This window comes from Monomorium pharaonis, chromosome 5 (assembly GCF_013373865.1).
Source record: "Monomorium pharaonis isolate MP-MQ-018 chromosome 5, ASM1337386v2, whole genome shotgun sequence".
In the NCBI taxonomy this organism is placed as follows: domain Eukaryota; kingdom Metazoa; phylum Arthropoda; class Insecta; order Hymenoptera; family Formicidae; genus Monomorium; species Monomorium pharaonis.
In genome coordinates, this window is record NC_050471.1 from 28,405,677 (window position 1) to 28,426,447 (window position 20,771).

Below are 20,771 nucleotides of genomic sequence, written 5' to 3' on the forward strand. Positions count from 1 at the left end.
TCTAAAAACTTTGAAATCTTATTTGCAATAAATATAAATCTCTCATTCTAGCATTAACAATTATAATGACAACTTTTGTTTCGCGTTTTCATTACGCAATTCCCTCTCGATACCATTAGGCCTTTGTCTCTTGGCACATTCGAGCGCACAAAATTCTAAGACTTTAGATCCTAGCTGATCAATCCTGTGCAAACGTCGCGTTACTTTTTAGTATGTCATAAAAATTTAAGTTGCGTTTTCCCGCTGTTGTCCCGATTCGTTGGATTTTACGCTTTTTATCTGCGCGTAATCCCGAAGTCACGGAATTCCAGGCGTCCCGTATGGAAACTTCGTAGCGCATAGTTTTCGCGTAACAGCGTAAACGGGGCACGCAACAAAACTACTTTCATTTCTGCTCGCGGCGATTAATAAGTAGGAAGTTAACCCAGTGAAGCCGTGATTATAGCGTAAAGAAACTCGGTTAGAATCGCAATTTTAGATTTTCTAAAGTTCACGGTTTAATCCCGGTGCAATTAAATCGTCGATAATCCCATCGTAGAAATTCGTAGGCGCGTGGAAAATTCTTGAAAGACTTTTCAGTTCCACCGGATTAGGGTTGCAGTAATTGCAACGTAAGAGATTTTAATTAAACCGCAACTGTTTCTACTTTTACAAAAGTTTCTCGGATTAATGTTGAGGCATCGAGCTGATTTAAATTTTGCATACTTAAACACTGTAGAAATTCTTTAGAAAGTTCCCGAGCCATTAAAAGGAATATGAAATTGTGTTACAGAATTTCTCAAAATTACATAAAAAAAACGTTTGTGACGAGTCCGAAAATAATTTTCATCACTATCACCTTCTTGAAAAGAAAAAAAAAGACAACTGCGAGTTTTACATTATTAGACAAATCAAATTTTCGATAAGTTCAAAAGAAAATTGTTTGTCATTAAAACAATTTCACCCTCAATAAACTAAATGAGAGAAATTAAGAACCAAAAGTGAACATAACAATAATAAAAAGTAAACATTAATCTTTAAAGTAATTCGAAATACTGTGAAATAAGGTATGTCTCCTAAAAAGGGAACGCTCGTGATAAGCAGCTGCTAATTGGGTATCGGCGACGCTTTAGGTGTCAGTAAACACGAAGCTGGCGCTCGCCGATGCGGCAATTGCTGAAAAGGCAGAAGGGGAAAACAATAACAAGTGATCTCTCTCACGTACCTGCTAATTGGACGACTCGCTTTCTATTGAATCCTGATTCCCGATATCCTCGCGACGCTGGCGGTCATAGTCGACGGATCGAACCGAGGGGTCGCATCCGTTGCTTCCTGGTTGATTCACTTCTTCTCTCTCTCTCTCTCTCTCTCTCTCTCTTCTCTCTCCCACTTGTGCCGTATATCCGTTTACGTGGAACGCGAGCAACGTGGAGCCCTGGTGAGTGTCATCTGGCAACTCCGGATGACGGGCGGAGGAAAGGCGTCGCGACGGCGACGAGAGAATCCGGCGCGAGAGGATGAACGCCCGGGAACGGCCCCAGGTGAAAGCGGAGTCGAGGTGAACGTCGGCCGAACGACGACTGCCGTGGCAACGTCTACCAAGGTACCGGAGGCAGTTCCCGAGGAGGGCCTCCCCCTCCCGCCCGCCGTCGCGGCGCCTGCACTTTCACGAGAGAGTAGGTAGAGAGGCGAGAGCCGAGTGGCGAAGCAAAAGTGAGAGATTTCAACGCGAGGGACGCGATGACTCTCGCGGCGGGCTCGCCGTTGTCCGGCCATTTCGGAGTCCGGTTGTTTCTCTTCTTCTTTCTCGATTTTTCTTCCCCTTGCGAATTTGACAACTGACGTTGTCCATCCGGCTTTTCGACCCGCCAACTGGGGATCTCTCTTGGTCCGCGGGTCGACGAGGGTCAAGCGACGACGTCTGTCGTTTTCTTCTCGCGCGATCTCCGAACTCTCGCACGGAATGTCAAAGTGGACGCCGCCTGCGGACCGGCAACTCGTTTTGCGTCCCGCGCGATCGTTCTGCCGGTACGCGGGGCGAACGGTAGCCTCGGAAAAGTCCCGGAAGCTGCTTCCTTAGCTGTCGCGATAAGGAAAATATACAAAGAAAGATATTAAATAGAAACAATTTTGCACATAATTTTAAATGCGCGAAATCAGCACGACACACGAAAAAATGTGTCGCTGGATAGTTCTGACAATTTTGTCGACAAATCTCGGTGGTTCCCGTATAGCTCTGTGCTTTGATATTGTTTTTAAACAGAGTTCTAGCGTTTAAAATTGTGCACATAATTTTAAATGCGCGAAATCAGCACGACATTCGAATAAAGTTGTCGTGCTGGGTAATTATGACAGTTCTGGCGACAATTCTCCGTAGTTTTTGTTTAGTTTCGAAAAAACAATGCACTGAAATGTCGTACACAATTTTTTTATTATTGTCCAAGATTTATAAATAGAAGAAATACATTTTTTTGTATTTAAAAATAGAACACGTTTACAGAAATAATTTTTTTATTAATATTAGTTTTAAAGACATGTGGTTTCTTAATTTTAAATAAGCAAGTCGGAGGGATTAAAATGACACTTGACGTATGTGTGTCCCTCCGAGTATCTAGAGGTACACTTGTCTCATTGGAGTTTAAAGTGCATACTATACTCGTGACAAAACGATAAGAGCAATAGAGAAACGTTTGCCTACGTGAAAGAAAGTGTGCACAGTCGAGATCGGGATCAAACACTCGTATGTCGCTGTCATGTACCGTCAGATCGTGTTGTGCACTTCGAAATAAAAAAAAATCAGTAATTATTAATAACAAATTTTAAGTAATACGAGATTGCAGACCGAGTTTGAGAGCAAATTTGCAATTCTCCAGTTTAGTGTTACGAAGATTGCTAATCGGTTCAATGGAAAATTGTACAAGGTTTTTTTCATTTAGTCATGAATTTTGTCACAGAATCTATAAACGTAAAAAATTTTAACGGCCTCCAGGAGAAAGATAAAAATGATAACAAAAAAATGCCTTGATTAATCGTATGACAAATGATAAAAATTTTAATTCCTAAGATAAATAAATTCTATTGTAAATAAGAAATTTTAGTGTCCGAGAGTCATTGCTCAAACCAAAAGATACGTAAATTCCGTAAGAAATAATGACTCTCTCTGAAATATTTTTTATTTTTATGTAAAAATCTGTTAATAACCGCATTAACAATGAGATCCAGCAGGAGAATAAAGCACATTCGGCAAAAAATGATAAATTTATACACAGCACGGATAAATATCGCGACAAAAGGTACAAAATTACATTTAAAATATATTCAAATTAAAGTTATTGAAAAATGTAGACTACTTCGTGCAAAAAATGTATACTTGCGAAATAAGAGAATTTAGAGAATTTTTTTACGTTATATGTTTTTTATATTCAAGATAAAGTTTAAAACACAAGATTACGTAAGTATAAAAAAACTTGTTGATCTATAACATTGATTTTATTTGTAAAGTACTTTTTTTTTTATTAATAAAAACTAATCAGCAATCATGTTAATCATTCTAAAAATGATGCGGAGGAAATTAAAAAAAATATACATATATATAATGTTGCTTATTTTTCTTGCTGTTGCGCACAGCATTTCAGAATCATTGTGTGCCTTAGTGTTGCCTTGTTAAGAACATATTGTTCCTGTGTATCATAAAAATGTAAGCGCGTGAATTTGATAAACTTAAATATATGAATAGAACGTACTTTGTAAATGAGAATCATTGTATTATTAATTTGTGCTTACTTTTAACTGTGATAATCAGTGAGTGATTTAGTGTCTTTGCAAAAAAATCAACTATTAGAATTAATGTTTTATTACTAAAAAGCATTACATTTATTTTACTAACTGATTACAACAGGGTTGGGTAAGTTAATATATTTTTTTAACTAAATTAAATTAAAGTTAATGGATTATAAAATTAATTTAGTTAAATTAAAAGTTACATAAATAAAAAACTAACTCAGTTAAATTTACGTTGAGATTACTTTAACTCAAGTTAAAGTAAAAGTTAATTTTGAGAAGCTTTATTTATATTAAATTAAAAACCATATAATTTATTTATCAACATAATTACAGCATCGATCATCAAATATATTTACAGCATCGATTATCAAATATATTTAATATTTTATTTGTAAATTAAATTATAATATTAATTATATGAAATAACAAAAAATATTGTTTTTATGCAGGAATAAATTTTTATCTTATAATTTTTCTCTTTCACTCAGATACAATTTTTAATTTAGGAAAAAAGTTAATAAGTTAAAGTTTATACGTTTAAAAAATAACTAGTTAAATTAAAAATTAAGTTATTTACAATTAACTAAATTAAATTAAAAGTTATTAACTTTTTAACTTTATTAATAACTTTCAACTATTTAACTAGTTACTACCTAACCCTGGTTATAAGTATAGCACCGAAATTAGTTTTCACTGATGTCGCTGATTGTCATTTAGAGTAATTTATGATTTATAACACGTTGATAATATTTGCATCTCTGACGTACCTACAGGAAAATCGAGAAGAGAGATGCGCTACGGGATAAGAAGTTTTTTGCGAGAAACTCGTTGCTCACCGATCTTTTCGAGAACCCGCACATTCGTACGGTTTACAATATGTTCATAGTTACCTTCATACTCTTGCTCATCAACACCGTCATATCCGACATCATGGAGTCGGGAACGTAAGTTTGCAACACGAGGAACATAATTTGTTTTCCATGATTTCGCTATTTTGCGGAAAAAAGTAATGTTAGGTAAAGTATATATTTAAAATATGTAAGGAATTATTATTTATATTTGTAATACTAGTTAAATACGTGCTTCTGTCACAACATCTAAATTCAGTATTTTTAAATTTGGTTTTTAAAATTTCTTAGTATTTTTATTTTTTAAATTTTTAAAAGATACTTTGTGATATCATACGATTGATCGTAATTTTCCTTTATCAAACGTGCACTTCTTATCTGATATAACAAGTTATCAAAGTTGAAGTAAACGACAAAGTCTTTTTATTATCTAAAAAACTACTGCGACGCAGAAGACGATAAATCATAACACTTACCCGCATATTTCAAGTAAAATAAGCCTCTGTTGAAAAAAAAGACAAAAAATTTAATTAAGAAATTAATTATTTGAATAACGAATAGGATTTAGATTTTGGATAGTTGCATACGCAAACATTTGTTTCTTGACAATTTGGTTTAGGTTCTTCCTATTCTTTCTCTACTAATTTTCTTTTTTAACTAATATTAAAGGATTCGTGTTGGTACCAATACGTTCCGACTAGGTTTTCCAAAGTTCTCATCGTGCGTTTGCATTTGGTTGTTCATGCAGGCCTCGACACTCGGCGTTTACGTGCCCTTCACCCTTTGGGCATACCAGCGACAACGATTCTTGCCAAAATGTAATGTTCCCTTCAATTAAAGTTTGAATGAATATGCTTAATTTAAACATTAAGAACATTAAATGAAGAAAACTTGCAGTCAATTTAGAGATTAAAATAATTTAATTAAAATAGATATATAAAATAAAATTAAAAAATTTGTCGTTAGAAAGTCATTGTAAAATAATAAATATTTAAATGATACAAAACATAGTTTAAATACATATACATTATAACACATGCAAAAATAATTAAACAGAAAAATTATTAGAAATAATTAAAACATTTATCCGTTGTTTAACGTTATCTTACTTTTCTCCCTTTTTTTATTTGAAGTATCTTTTTTTTTTTTAATTTGACCACAAGAAAGATCTTTTACACTTTTAATTACTTTTACATCATTAGAAGATGACGTGACTGCAACCACAGATATTTTTGCAATTTTATATTGTTACTGCAGAAGACTTGATTTGTGAGTTAATTTCGTTTGCGTTCGCATCGCTGCGTGTTTAACATCAATCCAAATAAATTTCTTACATACTTAAATCCAGTGCTGGCAATCTTTTCTTCAACATATTATTTAATTGAAACTTTTTTTATAAAATAATATTAAATAATTTAATTCAATTACGATGTTAATATATTCTTTCTTTGCAGCCTTTATCCAGAAATTTTGGGACTATAGCTGGCTGTCAGCATTTATACTATATCAAATCCTCTTTCTCGTTTTTCCTATGAGAATAGCACTCGATGTTGATCTCTACATGTGCTGCGCTTTAATTATTATTATGGAACAAGTATTTAAAGAAATCTGCGCTTATTATTGTATTTAATTATAACGTTAAACGTAGAAGCGTAAATTTTGTTGCAAAAAATACATCAAAAATCAATTTTTTTGCTATCGTTTTTTGCACGTTTATAGCACATTTATAGAACGTTAATAGCACAAATTATGTACTGAAGGTTTTCCTTCGCGAATTAATAGAACTGTGAAGATTCTCATGCAAATTAAATTGTACGTTCTCTCAGTAAGAAAAAAAGTTACCGTAAAAAATATTAACGCTTTTAGTATTTAAATGAGTTAGTATTTATAATATTGGTAATTTTATATCTCGCATGTAATATTATTCCAACGCTGACTATAGTCGATGTTGGAACAAGGATTCCTTTTAATTATAACAATGTTTGCTTCTTTAGTTACGCATGATGATGAAAAGTCACGCTTTCGTCAGGAGCGTGGCACCCAGATTTTTGTCGTATAAGCCCCACAGCGAAACTCCACGACCGAGCGGCCCCAGGTTCTCACAGTATTTGTACTTCCTATTCGCACCTACTCTTGTGTATCGCGACGAATATCCTAGGTAAAGGTATCTTGATATTTTATGATTTCTTCGAGAAGCTAACAACCTAAGGTTTTAATTGTACAAGAGAAATACTACATAATTATCAGATTTGGCAATATGGCTTAAGAAACTCTAAAACAAACTTCAAAGATTTATAAAATGTACAAAATGTCTTTAATCTTTGATAATACAATAATGTAATAAGCTTAAAATTTTGAATATTTATCACAATTACAACAGCCTTGCCATGTTGGCGTAATTAAATTGATATTAAGAGAGAAGATTGAAGAAAGATGTACTTGGACAGTCGATTTTTTTTATAGAACGAAAAAAATAAGATGGACGGTGGTGATTTGGAAATTCACTGAGGTTGGCCTAGCGATGTTCTATCTCGCCTTCATATTTGAACATTTTGTGGCACCAGTCTCTCATGTGTTCGGCACGCAACATCTGGATTGGAAATGGTACATTAGAAATATCATTGAGTTTAGTATCCCCGGCATTCTGTATTTCCTCACCGCGCAATATCTCCTATTGCACTCGTGGATGAACGCTTGGGCGGAAATGCTGCGGTTTGCCGATCGATTGTTTTACAAGGTGAATATATATGTATACTTACCTCTGGTACTTGATTTGCCTCACAAAAATTATCAATATCGCGCTACATGATAGCTTCAACGTACGCAATAGCTTTCATATGAGCGATTGCAATGATTAAGAGGATGCTAATCCTGTTTTATCGACTATTTCGATTATTTTCAATTCACTAATCTTTTAATTGTATTTACAGAATTAAAAATCCTTTTCCACAATTAAAATACAGACGGTAACATAATGCGCACGTAAGAATTTTATATAAAAAACGAAGAAAAATTTTAGTTTGTATATTATATTAAATTTTGTTTTTCGTTTTTTGTATAAAATTCTTACGTGCGCATTATGTTATCCGTCTGTACTTTAATTGTGGATAAGGATTTTTAATTTTGTAAAAACAATTAAAAGATTAGTAAAAATAATCAAAACAATCGGTAAAACAGGATAGCTTTAGGATCCCCTTAAGGGGATCCAGGAGTGCCTTTGAAATTTGATCGAGGTCGATAATGTAGAGTCATTCGTGCACATCATTATGAGATTTCATATGTAATTCTTGTATAGATTTTGAAATCCTTTTCCAGAATTAAAGTACACATATTAATATTAATCTATAAATTGGATTTTATATTGAAAACGAAAAAATTGTTTCTTATATTGCTCTACTTATCGACTTTTTACGTGTACATAACCCAAATTTTCGTTTTTTCATTTTCCAATTTGCGGAATGCGAATCTTTTTTTTTAGGATTCTAATCTTATTTCTAATTGCACGATATTATTCCTGAGAGTTTTTTCTAGGGGGCGACGTGATTATTTTATACATATAAACTATAGATTTTTTGTATGAAGCAAATATTGTCGTTAAGTGACTAATAAATAACAATTTTTTTTTATTTATCAGAACAAATTGTACATCGCCCCCTTCATTTTTGTGCGTACTTTAATCCTGTAAAAGGATTTTGCATTCTGTTACTCCAATTCGAAAATCCAAGTTCCCAAAAAAATGTCGGTAACTCTGTCACTCCCGGATCCCCTTAAAGTAGTAATAAAGGAAGAGTAATAAATTCTGTAAACTGTAGCTTCATGAATTATTACATTTTAATTATAGGATTGGTGGAACAGCACGACTTATCACGAGTATTATCGTACGTGGAATTTAGTGGTGCATGATTGGTTATACACTTACATCTATAAGGACATGTACGAGATCGTGGTGCCGGGCAACCGACTGCTGTCAGCTGCTGCCGTATTCCTTGCTTCCGCCATCGGTCACGAGTACATGTTCGCGTTCTCACTGCGGTTCTTCTATCCAGTGATGTTCGTCTTGTTCGGCGTTTTAGGCTTCGGCATGTTCTTCGTCCGTAAGATCGTCAACAGCAATGTCTTGATGTGGCTCGGCTGGAGCCTCGGCATGGGTATGCTATTCAGTTTGTACTCGATGGAGACGTGCGCCCGATGGAACAACTGTCCACCTCACCCTAATTACTACCTCGATCTCTTCATACCGCGAAGTTGGAGTTGTCAAAAACTATTTGGCATGTAGACCGTTCCGTACGTGTAGATAATGAAATGTTTTCCTTAAACAATTTATTCTCTGTGCTTCGATGGTGAGATAAGTGTACGCAGAAAATGTGTATTAATTAAAAAAATATATTTGTCTTCTGTAAGCTGCACCTTTATTATACAATAGTTTATATATACATATATATAAAATATTTAACTGAATATTTTTAATATACTAATGTATAACGGTATATTGTTACAAGTGCGGTAAGTCGAAGAAATTAACTGAGATATTCAAGCGCGGACACAGAATTCAAAACGGCAAATTAATTTAATTGTAATTTAAAATTTGTAGAAATATGTATAATAAAGCATAATTAGATTGTTATACTTCTGCAATAACAATCAATTTGTCATACAAAAATCTTTGACGTCAAAATTGCTCTTATCAAATAGATTAGAGAATGTCAATTAATTAATCACAAATTTAATGCTTTTAGCTAGAGTCCGACCGAAATTTCGGTTTCGGTTTCGGTTACGGCTAGTTTCGGCCAAAAATCAAGATTGCAACTTGATTTCGGTTTTGGCCGAAATTAAGAGTAAATTTGGGTGTCAGCCGAACTGTCGACATCGACGCCAGAGAAATGCTAATATATATGCTTATTGGCATTCTAGTCCATATAAACAATTACAAAAGGCTGCAAATAAATATTTATCAGCTTCGCCGACTTCTGTAGTAAACGAACAACTATTTAGCTCTGCTGGACAGACTTATGCAGATAGACGCAGTAATTTATTGGGAAAAAATACCGAGAAACTTTTATTTTTATGTTACAACATAAAATTATTTAACTTTGATTATTAAGTTTTAATATAATGTTAAATAATAAAACTGTGACGTATAACTTTACTGTTATACTATGCAATGTATCTAATATAATTTCTATTAAAAAGTTAATTTTTAAAAAAATGTTTTTGTTTTTTGTAAAAAATACATTTATATTGTAATAAAATATAATAAATAATAAAGTGTTAATACATTCTTAAATAAAAGCTTATTTAATAAATGATAAAAAGCTTATTTGATAACAGAATACTTAAAAATTAAATATACATTTTTCCAACAATCTCTTAAGTTATATATATAATATTTTATAAATTTTTTTAAAAGTTTCGGTTTTCGATTTTGGTTTCGGTCAAAACAAAAAATAAGTGGTTTTGGTCGGACTCTAGGCTTTTATTACCATATATTTATGTAATTATGCGACAAATTAAGATTGTTAAAACAAAATTGGAAATCCACTTAAAATTGGAAGTAATTAAAGGAGATAATAAATTTGAAAATTTTTTACGTTACACATTTTTCATATTTTATTCAAAGCGTAAAGTTTTATGCAAAACATTACATAAGACTACATGTATAAAAAATTAATTAGCATTGATTTGAATTACTAATCATTTCCAATTAATTAAAAATAACACTAAAGAAATGTTCAAAAACGGATATATATATACAACGCTTATTTTTTTTGCAATTATACTGTGTTTCACCAGTATTGTGCATTCAACATTGCCTTGAGAACATATTCGTCTGTGTCTATTATCGTAAAAATGTAAGTATAAATCTATTACATAAACTTACATTTAAATATATAAGTGGAATGTACTTTTGAAATGAAAATCTTTAAGAATGTACACTGAAAAAAGAAGCTGTAAAATCAATGAAAAAGCAACTTGTTTCAATTAAACGATGTAATTGCAAGCTGCCAACTAAATAAATAATTCATGCAATTCATTTGTTATTGGGTGTAATTTCTGTTATTCATATTAAACAAATTATGTATATATATGAATTAATGACATATAATATTGTAGTGAATACATGTCAGAGTGTAACAAATTTTCAAAGTTGAGAATTAAATACTTTATAATTATGTAATAATGCTAAATGTAAACATTACAATTGTATTTCAATATTAATCATGTACAATTTATATTTGATTTGATTCAATATACAAATAAATGTATAAGTTACATATTTGCATAATTTATACGTACTAGAACATTACAGGCACGCGCTGCGCGCGCGCTATTTGACTTTTTACTTTAAAAATAATAATAATTACAATTTGATTTTCTCTATTTTTGGTTTACATTAATCAAATGTCTTCTGCAATTTTAAATTAAAAAATGTAAAGTTTAATTATACACTCCTCGCTCACTCCTCGCTCACTCCTCGCTCACTCCTTGCTCACTCACTCGCTCACTCACTCGCTCATTCCTCGCTCACTCCTCGCTCACTCCTCGCTCACTTCTCGCTCACTCACTCGCTCACTCTTCGCTCACTCCTCGCTCACTCATTCGCTCACTCCTCGCTCACTCCTCGCTCACTTCTCGCTCACTTCTCGCTCACTCCTCGCTCACTCCTCGCTCACTCACTCGCTCACTTCTCGCTCACTCCTCGCTCACTCCTCGCTCACTCCTCGCTCCCTCCTCGCTCCCTCCTCGCTCACTCCTCGTTCCCTCCTCGCTCCCTCCTCGCTCACTGCTCGCTCACTCCTCGCTCACTCCTCGCTCACTACTCGCTCATTCACTCGCTCACTCCTCGCTCACTCCTCGCTCACTTCTCGCTCACTCACTCGCTCACTCTTCGCTCACTCCTCGCTCACTCATTCGCTCACTCCTCGCTCACTCTTCGCTCACTCCTCGCTCACTCATTCGCTCACTCCTCGCTCACTTCTCGCTCACTCCTCGCTCACTTCTCGCTCACTTCTCGCTCACTCCTCGCTCACTCCTCGCTCACTCACTCGCTCACTTCTCGCTCACTCCTCGCTCACTCCTCGCTCACTCCTCGCTCACTCACTCGCTCACTCACTCGCTCACTCACTCGCTCACTTCTCGCTCACTCCTCGCTCACTCCTCGCTCACTCACTCGCTCACTCTTCGCTCACTCCTCGCTCCCTCCTCGCTCCCTCCTCGCTCACTCCTCGCTCACTCCTCGCTCATTCACTCGCTCACTCCTCGCTCACTTCTCGCTCACTCCTCGCAAAATGTATGAAACGTCTTTATTCTTTGTATATGCATTAATAATGTATAATAATATTCCTAATTATGATGTATCTTAAAGTTTCAAATTCACTGTACGATTTTTAAAAAAATATACGGTTTAATATTATTATTATTATGTATTGGTAATATTAAATTAATATTAAAAGACTTGAAATAAGAAGATGTATTTGAGCAGTCAATTTTTCAGGACGGACAAAATCAGATGGATGGTGGTGATTTGGAAATTCGTTGAAGTTGGCGCAGGTATTTTCTGTCTCGCCTTCATTGTAGAACGTTTCATAACACCGACCTATTGTGCGTTTAACACGCAATACCTAGATTGGAAATGGTTCATTAAGAGTTACATCAAGGCTTATATTTCTGGCATTCTGTTTTTAATCATCGGACACTATGTCTTACTACACGCATGGATGAATGCTTGGGCAGAAATGCTGCGGTTCGGCGACCGATTGTTCTACAAGGTAAATATACTTAGGTCTACTTAATTTGTTTCACAAAAATTATAATTTCGCATATAATCGCTTATATAATTGCTTCAATACAGTAGCCTTCAGCTATACATACAAATGCAGCTTTAATATAGATGATTGCAACAGTTGTAGCTGCAATAATTGACGAATCAATTTTTTTAGTCCTAAAATTTATTGTCAGTATTTAAAAAATTGATAATATAAGTAACGTAAGCTTATAACTTCATAAATTATTATGTTTGAAATTACAGGACTGGTGGAACTGTACGACTTATCGCGAATATTATCGCACCTGGAATATAGTAGTGCACAACTGGTTGTACACGTACGTCTACAAGGATATGTACGAGATCGTGGTGCCGGGCAAACGAACGCTATCATCCGCCATGGTATTTTTTATTTCCGCCATCTTCCATGAATTGGTGATTGCGTTCTCATTGCGCTTCTTCTATCCAGTGTTGTTCATCTTATTCGGCATCATAGGCTACATTTTTTTCTTCATCCGCAAGTACACCAGTAACGTCTTCATGCAGCTCGGCTTGGGCTTCGGGATGAGTATTATGTTCAATTTGTACTCGATGGAGGCGTGCGCCCGATGGAACAACTGTCCATCTCATCCCAATTATTATCTAGACTTGTTCATTCCGCGAAGCTGGAGCTGTCTCAAATAATTTAGCGAATTTCTTAGCGCGCAGATTGTCTCGTTCACGTTAAAATACTTTTTTTAGACAATTTATTCTCTGTGCTCTGCTATCAGAAAGCTATTCATCAGGACTGATATATACGAGCTTGAGTAACCAATTTAATATTAAATTTAATACAATGAAGAAGTGAATATAAAATTGTAACGAATCGACATTCCGTCCAGATACAATTGTTAATAAATGAAAATTCTATTAAAAATTGCAAGATTCCATTTTTTCAAATAATTTTTAAGTTACAAATACGAGAAGATAATCCTGATAGAAATAACTTGAAAGACCTATATCATATACGCAGAAAAATATTTTTAAAAAGTACTTGTCTTCTACAAGTTATATCTTTATTAAAATTTAATTATGTATAGTCGTATCAAGATTAATGTGCAATCAAAGATTTTTAATTAAGTACCTTTAATATGCTACGTATAAATAAATTTGTGTTTATATATATTTAAATAGATGCATTAAACGAATATCAATTTATTATTAATTATTCGTTGTTGTCATATTGCTGTTATATCGCAAACAATGTAATGTGTCATTATTGCTGACCATTTCCTTTGTAAAATGTCCTCTATTGATTGCACGTATAAGTAGTTATGTTCGTAATCGGAATTCGTAATGTGTTTTATTTTGATGCCAGCTAGTAAATGTATAACAACATTTGTAATACGTTAGTTTGCTACATTACGTTTGGTTATCTGAATAGTTAAGTAATTCGTTATACACGTTTGCATTGCATCGCGGAGAAAGTTTAAAGGTCAAGTAAATTATAATGATAAACGCAGATCGTCCAAGTAGTAACGAACAAAATTATAATCACGATTCGTACATAAACATGTATATCTCCGATATGCATATACATTTCTTTCAAAACTGTTTGGCAAAAAAGAAATTAGCTAAGATATTCAAGTTGGCGCGAAAGCGATACATTAATTTAAAAGCAATTTAAAGTTTCAAGAAATATAATAAAGCGTAATTATGTTATTACGTTTCTGTAAATGGCATTTAGTTTGTAATAAAAAAGTATTTGACGTCAAATCTTTCCTTATCAAACAAATGTCAGAGGGTATCAGTTGATCATAACTTTACCGTTTCTACTATTATATATCTATGTAATAAAACAAATTAAAATTCCGTTAAAGTTTTTAAATCTATTATATTTAAAGTTGGATGTAATTAATGGGTATGAGTTTGTAACTTTGCTTTCTTTATAAAATTCAAGAGCTTTGTATTTTTGACAAATTTAATTATTATTTGACAATGTGTTGAGCGACATCATATTTTCACAAAAAAAAAGATTAACTTAAAATTTTATATGCAATTATAATATTTTAATTAAATATACACACAAATAAAATAATGTATTAAAAATATTAACTAACAGTATTTAATTAAAACTGATTTTATGAATTCAATAATATTTTTTATAAAACAAATGACATTTTATTTTATAAAACATAAATATGTATTTGTTTTATATATACTATTTTATCATTATTCTTATTATAATTAATATTAAATTAAAAAGAATATTTTAAATTAAATTGTTAATTAATGCCAATATGTCTTTTTTCCGCATATATTATATTTAAATGTTATTTTAAAACAATTTTTTTTAATTTTAATATTTATAACGTATAAATTCTAAAATTAAAATTTATTTAATTATTAGAATTTTATAATTTTAGAAATATTTACATATAGAATATAATGCGTGCGCATATTAAGATATATATAGATAAAATATATATTACGGAATATAAAAAATAGAGTACATATTACAATATGTCTTATAAAACAATTCTTACAATATGTACTTTTATTTTAAACATATTTTGTTAATAATACGTTTAAAACACACGCAAGACAATAATAATATATTTTTAACAAAAAAATTCTTATATTTTGAAAAAAACATTTATCAAAAAATAAGTCTTTTATTAATATAAATTAAAGATATGCTTTTTTTATCTTGAAAAACGATAACGAATTAAAACACTCGACGTACATACATATGTCTTTTTATCACAAGTACGCATGTAACCTCGGATCGGTGCGTATTGTACTCAACAATGTGATAAGTGCAACAGAACTATTTAGATGATTCACTTACATGGAAGAAAAGCGTGCGCAGTCGAGATCAAGATCGAGTAATTTGTACTTTGCGTCGAATCGTATTGTCAAATAGTGTTGTGCACTTGAAAATCTAAAAGAGAATCAATAATTGTTAAAAATTTTAAGTAACTTATCGTACACTAGATTGCAGATAATTAATTAATTTAATTATAAAAATTCAAAAGTTTGAATCATTTTTTGCTTCAAGTATGAAAAAAAGTTGCTCAAAGTTTTTTATTTAATTATTAATTTTATTATAGAAATTATAAACGTTAAACGTTTCGATATTGGCAACAGTGTTTCACATGAGAAGATAAGGATGGTAAGATGATTTGATTCTCTTATGAAATATAACAAATTTTGAACTTCTAGAATAAATAAATTCTGTTGTAAATGAGATAATTCGACAAAAGATTTAAAGTTTTATAATAAACATTTTCTAAGACAGCTTTCTTTGGTCATCTTAGATTTTCTAATCTTTTGTTAAAAATATGCAGATATATATTTTTTATTTTATTAATAAATATTTTATTAATATTATATATAGATACACATATATATATATATATATATATAATATTATAATTATAATTAAATATATATAATTGTACATAAGATAATTATATTTAATAATTACACAGTACATTTATTAATTTCTCTATAATATTAAGTCAAATAACACAGGCTTTGATTTAAAAAATTTGACATGTCCGAGAGTCAATTGCTCAAAGGCTTAAATCAATAAAATACATAGCTTTTTCTAGGAAATGACAACGAGCTCCTCTGAAATATTTTTTATTTGTTATGTATGTTTATTTCTTTACAAACAGGAATTAAATAATGACATTTTTGACCACGTTAATAATCGTATTAACAACGAAGTTCTGCAGAAGATTGAAACACCTTCAATGAAAAATGAGAAATTCTTACACAGTTCGGAGAAATACCGTGATAAAAGGTAAAAAAATTACGTTCAAGTTACATAAAATAATTTTTGTTATATATATAAAACTTATATAATTTAATCTTTTTTTAAAAAGTTTATTTAAAAAATGTGATTATCTTAAATATCAACAAAGTATTATATCTTTACTTTAATATAGTATTATAATTGTCATGCAAAATTATAATTTCACTGATTGTCATTTAGAAAGTACAATAGGTTGATAATTAATAATATATTGATAACATTTGTGTCTCTGACATTACAGAAAATCGAGCAAAAAAGATGCATTACCGGATAAAGAGTTTCTCGTGAGGGAATCGTTGTTAACCGATCTTTTCGAGGTTCCACACATTCGCACGATTTATAATCTGTGCATAATTTTCTTTATATCTATTATTTTCAATACCGTCGTAACCGATATTATGGAGTCGAGAACGTAAGTTTGCAATATGGAGAACATAAATTGTCTTTCTAGAGATTTTTGGGGGGTTTTTGGAAAAATAATGTTTTTTTTTTGTAAAAAAAAACGGTTTTTTGGAAATAATAAAGTGTGTGTGTTTAGGTAAAATATATATTATATACATATATATATATATATATTACACATATTTTTATAGCATTAATTAAATACAAATTTTTACAATTTCTAAAACTGTGCACATCTTATCTAATAATATAAGTTATCGGCATTAAAGTAAACGGTAGAATTATTTCATTATGGCATTTGAAAAACTATTACTAGGTGAAAATAAACATTGAGATATACTCATCTATTCTAAGTAATGTATGTACACCTTTGTTCATGATTGAATAGAAAAATTTAATTAAGAAATTAGTTACTCAAATAACTCAAATAGAATTTAAATATTTGTTGCGTCCGCAATATTTGTTTTTTTGCAACTTGGTTTTGGTTCTTACTATTACTTCTTCTATTAATTTTCTTTTTTTAACTAATGTTAAAGAATTCGTGTTGGCAACAATGCACTGCTAATTGGTTTCACAAAATTTTCAATGTGCACCTATACTTGGTTGTTCATGCAGGCATCGACACTAAGTGTTTATGTGCCCTTCACCCTCTGGGCGCACGGGCGACAACAATTCTTGCCAAAATGTAATAATCTTTTCCAATAATTTCCACTTAAATAAATATAGTTAACCTAAATATTAAGAAAGTTATAATTGATGATAATTAAAAAATCATATTTTATTTCTTGGCTTAAGATAATTTAATTTAAAAAATAAAATAAAAAAACTCTAAAATAATAATTGTTTGATTGACATGAAATATAATACACGTATAGTACATGCGAAAACAATTGACAAAAAAAATCTTAAAACTTATTATTAGAAGAATTGAATAAAATTTTTATTAGATAGTTAAATGATTTAATTAAAATAATCTAATTCAATTATGATGTTTCGTAGCCTCCATTCAAAAATTTTGGGACTACGGCTGGCTATCAGCATTTGTATTGTACCAAGTCCTTTTTCTTGTTTTTCCTGTGAAAGTGGTATCCGAAGAAGATTTCTCCATAGGCTGCAGTCTTATTATTATCATGGAACAAGTATGGATCTTAAAAAATCGGTTTATTATTACGACAATATTTACATTAATATAGAAATATTGTAAAATTATAACAATTGCTAGAATGTTCCACGCTATATGAGTAACTGATAATTGAACTAAAGAATTTTTTCTTAATTTAAACAATATTTGTCCTCAGATGCGCATGATGATGAAGACTCACGCTTTTGTTAGGACCGTGGCACCGAGGTTTTTGTCGTATAAACCTCACAGCGAAACCCCACCAGCTATCGTCCCCAAGTTCTCACAGTATTTGTACTTCTTGTTCGTACCGACTCTTGTGTACCGCGATGAATATCCTAGGTAAAGACATCTTGGTATTCCACGATTTCTTCGATAACTTATAGCAAACTAAACTTTTATTTATGCGATAAAAAAGATAACTGCGTAATAATTGCACAATGCAACACATAATTATCAATACTCGCTATTTGACATTACGGTTTAAGAAACCTTGAGGAAAATCTTCGGAGATTGTTCGCAAAATGTATAAAATATCTTTAATCTTCGCTAATATTCGATATACCTTCAAGTTTCAAATTTATTGTGTGATACGATTTAAAAAAAATACGGATTAACAGAAGAAGATTTATTTAAGCAGTCAATTTTTTAGAACGAATGAAATCAGATGGACGGTGGTGATTCGGAATTTCGTTGAAGTTGGTGTATGTATTTTCTGTCTCGCCTTCATCGTGGAACGTTTCATAATACCGATCTATTATACGTTCGACACGCAACCTCGGGATTGGAAAAGCTTCATCAAGAATATCGTCGAGTCTAGTTTCATCGGTGTTCTGCTTTTAATCATCGCACAATATCTCCTGTTGCACTCGTGGATGAACGCCTGGGCGGAAATGCTGCGATTCGCCGATCGATTGTTTTACAAGGTGAACATACTTATTACCTCTAATACTTAATTTCTTTCACAAAAATTATAAAAGCGCACTATATGATAACATTAAACAATAGCTTCAATATACACAGCCTTGATGATATGCAATAGCTTTTTATGGACCGCTGCTGTGATTAAAGTAATACCCGGTGAGAAATAGTACGAATCGAATCGACATCATCCGATGTCGACACGATCCGATATCGGAATCATCATTTCGATATCGATTCGACGTCGAATTAATGTCGAATTTATTATCGTTTCTCGCTGGGTAATAAATAAGATTTTTTGTAAACTGTAGCTTCATGAATTATTACGTCGTTTCAATTATAGGACTGGTGGAACAGCACAACTTATCGCGAGTTTTACCGCACGTGGAATTTAGTGGTGCACGATTGGTTGTACACATACATCTACAAGGACATGTACGATATTGTGGTGCCAGGCAACCGATCACTGTCGGCTATCACAGTATTCCTTGTTTCTGCCATCTTTCACGAGTACATGTTCGCGTTCACATTGCGCTTCTTCTACCCAGTGTTATTCATCTTATTCGCTGGCATAGGCCTCATCATGTTCTTCGTCTCCAAGTACGTCACCAGTAATATCTTCGTATGGATGTCCTGGGCTTTCGGCAACGGCATCATGTTAAGTCTGTACACAATGGAGACGCACGCCCGATGGAACAACTGTCCACCTCATTCCAATTACTATCTGGATCTATTCATTCCGCGAAGCTGGAGCTGTTGAAAGCAATTTTACTCGTAGATTGTCCCGTTTGGATTGGCGGATATTTTCTTTCGACAATTTATTCTGTGTTCTTTGCTATCAGAAGCTATTGATAAAAATTGTTACATACGAGTTTGAGTAATCAGTCTAATATCAAAGATACTATAAACTTTATAGATATCGATGTTGCATGGAGCCTTAACGAAAAAGATAAAGAGGGAAAGAAAAATTCGATTAATCTAATTTCTCAGATAAATAAATTGTATTACATATAAGATTATATATTGTATTACATATAATTAAATTTTATAAGAGACTTAAAATCTTAGAAAATAATTAAAAAAAGAATTTAAAAGAAGTAATTAAATTAATAGAAAAATTGCATGACCGCTTCATCTAGCTACCTGTAGAATCACAACGGTGTTCGAGTGTCATCGCATAAAAATTTAGAGAAAAGTCGTCAATGTTGGTATAGGCCTCTGAAGGCGACAGTCTCTTACTTTTTAGAAACTAAATGTTGCATTAATATAGATAACAATGTGATCTTAGATAGTTACAGAAATAAAACTTATATATTTTATATTCAATATTTTTTACAGATGACTTATATTAAAAGAAAAAAAAAAGAAAAATACAGCCAAAAAAGAAAAAAACAGAAAAATACATTATCACATAATCTTCAATATTTTCACAATATAATGTAGCAATAATGCAGCAATAATAATGTGCAATAATTACAGCCTTTAATCTTCAATATTTAATTCAAAATTATTATCAAAATGTATTACAACAAATTTACTTATTCAACAGACATTTAATAAACATTAAAAAAGGGGCACTTTGTCCGACAGATTAGTCCCATCCATCGGAGAGTTAAATATCTTATTGAAAGTAACAGCGGCCAGAAACTCTTAAATTATTCTTACATTATAATGCACAAATATTAAAACATAAAATTTTACACGTTTCAATATTTGTGCACCATAATTTAAGAATAATTAGGGAATAATTTGAGTATTTTGTGCACAATTATATTTCTAAATGTTTTAAACGTGTTACGACTGAAATATTTTTCTCAATTATTGTACAATTTATTTCTAAATTTAATTTTGCAAATGGGCTGTTAAGATGATTCGCCATATCGCTATTGTTATGCCAACATATTATTTCAAAATTTAATTGCGCAAACATTTATTAATGTTTCGTAAAAGGCTAATGTTTCTACATCTACTTTTTCAACTATGCTCTCATAATGACGAATTATAAATCTTTTACGATATTTTGTCATACAATTTTCTAAATCTTTTCCTATTGGGGTACATGTGTTTTTAAAATTCTATATTTTTAGCTTTTGTGTGTAATTTCTTATGATAACATAATTATTTAAAGATTTAATCAAAAAACAATATATACTA

General features: G+C 31.8%; 4 protein-coding genes across 7 annotated transcripts in view; 3 read left to right on the forward strand and 1 right to left on the reverse strand.

The window, feature by feature from the left end:
• The window catches only part of LOC105831196 (chitin synthase chs-2), a 30,259-nt gene extending 27,090 nt beyond the window's left edge, over positions 1-3,169 (reverse strand). The window contains exon 1 of the mRNA XM_012671177.3: positions 1,205-3,169. The gene's annotated coding sequence lies outside the window, so the exon portion shown is untranslated. The remainder of the gene's footprint in view (positions 1-1,204) is intronic.
• Positions 1,442-9,270, forward strand: LOC105831194 (sterol O-acyltransferase 1). The gene is made up of 8 exons (XM_012671173.2): positions 1,442-1,582; positions 3,166-3,272; positions 4,536-4,706; positions 5,280-5,428; positions 6,065-6,204; positions 6,605-6,768; positions 7,074-7,347; positions 8,452-9,270. The coding sequence occupies exons 1-8, from the start codon at positions 1,442-1,444 to the stop codon at positions 8,884-8,886; spliced, it is 1,581 nt and encodes a 526-aa protein (XP_012526627.1). The 3' UTR covers positions 8,887-9,270.
• Positions 9,271-9,948: 678 nt separating this feature from the next.
• LOC105836644 (sterol O-acyltransferase 1) lies at positions 9,949-13,518 on the forward strand. Of its 4 annotated transcripts, XM_036287017.1 has the most exons (4): positions 11,869-11,986; positions 12,103-12,376; positions 12,637-12,774; positions 12,842-12,930. In XM_036287017.1, exons 1-4 carry the CDS (start codon positions 11,958-11,960, stop codon positions 12,866-12,868), a joined length of 468 nt encoding a protein of 155 aa, XP_036142910.1. In that variant the 5' UTR covers positions 11,869-11,957; the 3' UTR covers positions 12,869-12,930. The 4 variants fall into 4 exon arrangements, with proteins under 4 accessions (XP_036142909.1, XP_036142908.1, XP_036142910.1 ...); XM_036287016.1 differs by lacking the exon at positions 11,869-11,986 and adding an exon at positions 9,949-10,459 and having other exon boundaries at positions 12,637-13,517; XM_036287015.1 differs by having other exon boundaries at positions 11,867-12,037; positions 12,637-13,517.
• A 1,607-nt stretch (positions 13,519-15,125) lies between these two features.
• On the forward strand, positions 15,126-19,945 carry LOC105836642 (sterol O-acyltransferase 1). Its single transcript, XM_012680813.3, has 9 exons — positions 15,126-15,239; positions 15,465-15,526; positions 16,035-16,162; positions 16,416-16,586; positions 17,113-17,261; positions 17,576-17,715; positions 17,875-18,038; positions 18,349-18,622; positions 18,961-19,945. Exons 1-9 carry the CDS (start codon positions 15,203-15,205, stop codon positions 19,375-19,377), a joined length of 1,542 nt encoding a protein of 513 aa, XP_012536267.1. The 5' UTR covers positions 15,126-15,202; the 3' UTR covers positions 19,378-19,945.
• Positions 19,946-20,771: the final 826 nt, after the last annotated feature.

Bases quoted from the DNA above. Each gene is read 5' to 3' on its own strand.
- LOC105836642 (XM_012680813.3), top strand. From the start codon at position 15,203: ATGGAAGAAAAGCGTGCGCAGTCGAGATCAAGATCGA. The intron at 16,163-16,415 runs GTAAAAAAATTA...CTGACATTACAG, and splicing joins GAGAAATACCGTGATAAAAG to AAAATCGAGCAAAAAAGATG. The intron at 17,262-17,575 runs GTAATAATCTTT...GATGTTTCGTAG, and splicing joins ACAACAATTCTTGCCAAAAT to CCTCCATTCAAAAATTTTGG.
- LOC105831194 (XM_012671173.2), top strand. From the start codon at position 1,442: ATGACGGGCGGAGGAAAGGCGTCGCGACGGCGACGAGAGAATCCGGCG. The intron at 5,429-6,064 runs GTAATGTTCCCT...CTTTCTTTGCAG, and splicing joins ACAACGATTCTTGCCAAAAT to CCTTTATCCAGAAATTTTGG. The intron at 6,205-6,604 runs GTATTTAAAGAA...TTGCTTCTTTAG, and splicing joins TAATTATTATTATGGAACAA to TTACGCATGATGATGAAAAG.
- LOC105836644 (XM_036287014.1), top strand. From the start codon at position 11,958: ATGATGTATCTTAAAGTTTCAAATTCACT. The intron at 11,987-12,102 runs GTACGATTTTTA...TCAATTTTTCAG, and splicing joins CTTAAAGTTTCAAATTCACT to GACGGACAAAATCAGATGGA. The intron at 12,377-12,636 runs GTAAATATACTT...TTGAAATTACAG, and splicing joins GCGACCGATTGTTCTACAAG to GACTGGTGGAACTGTACGAC.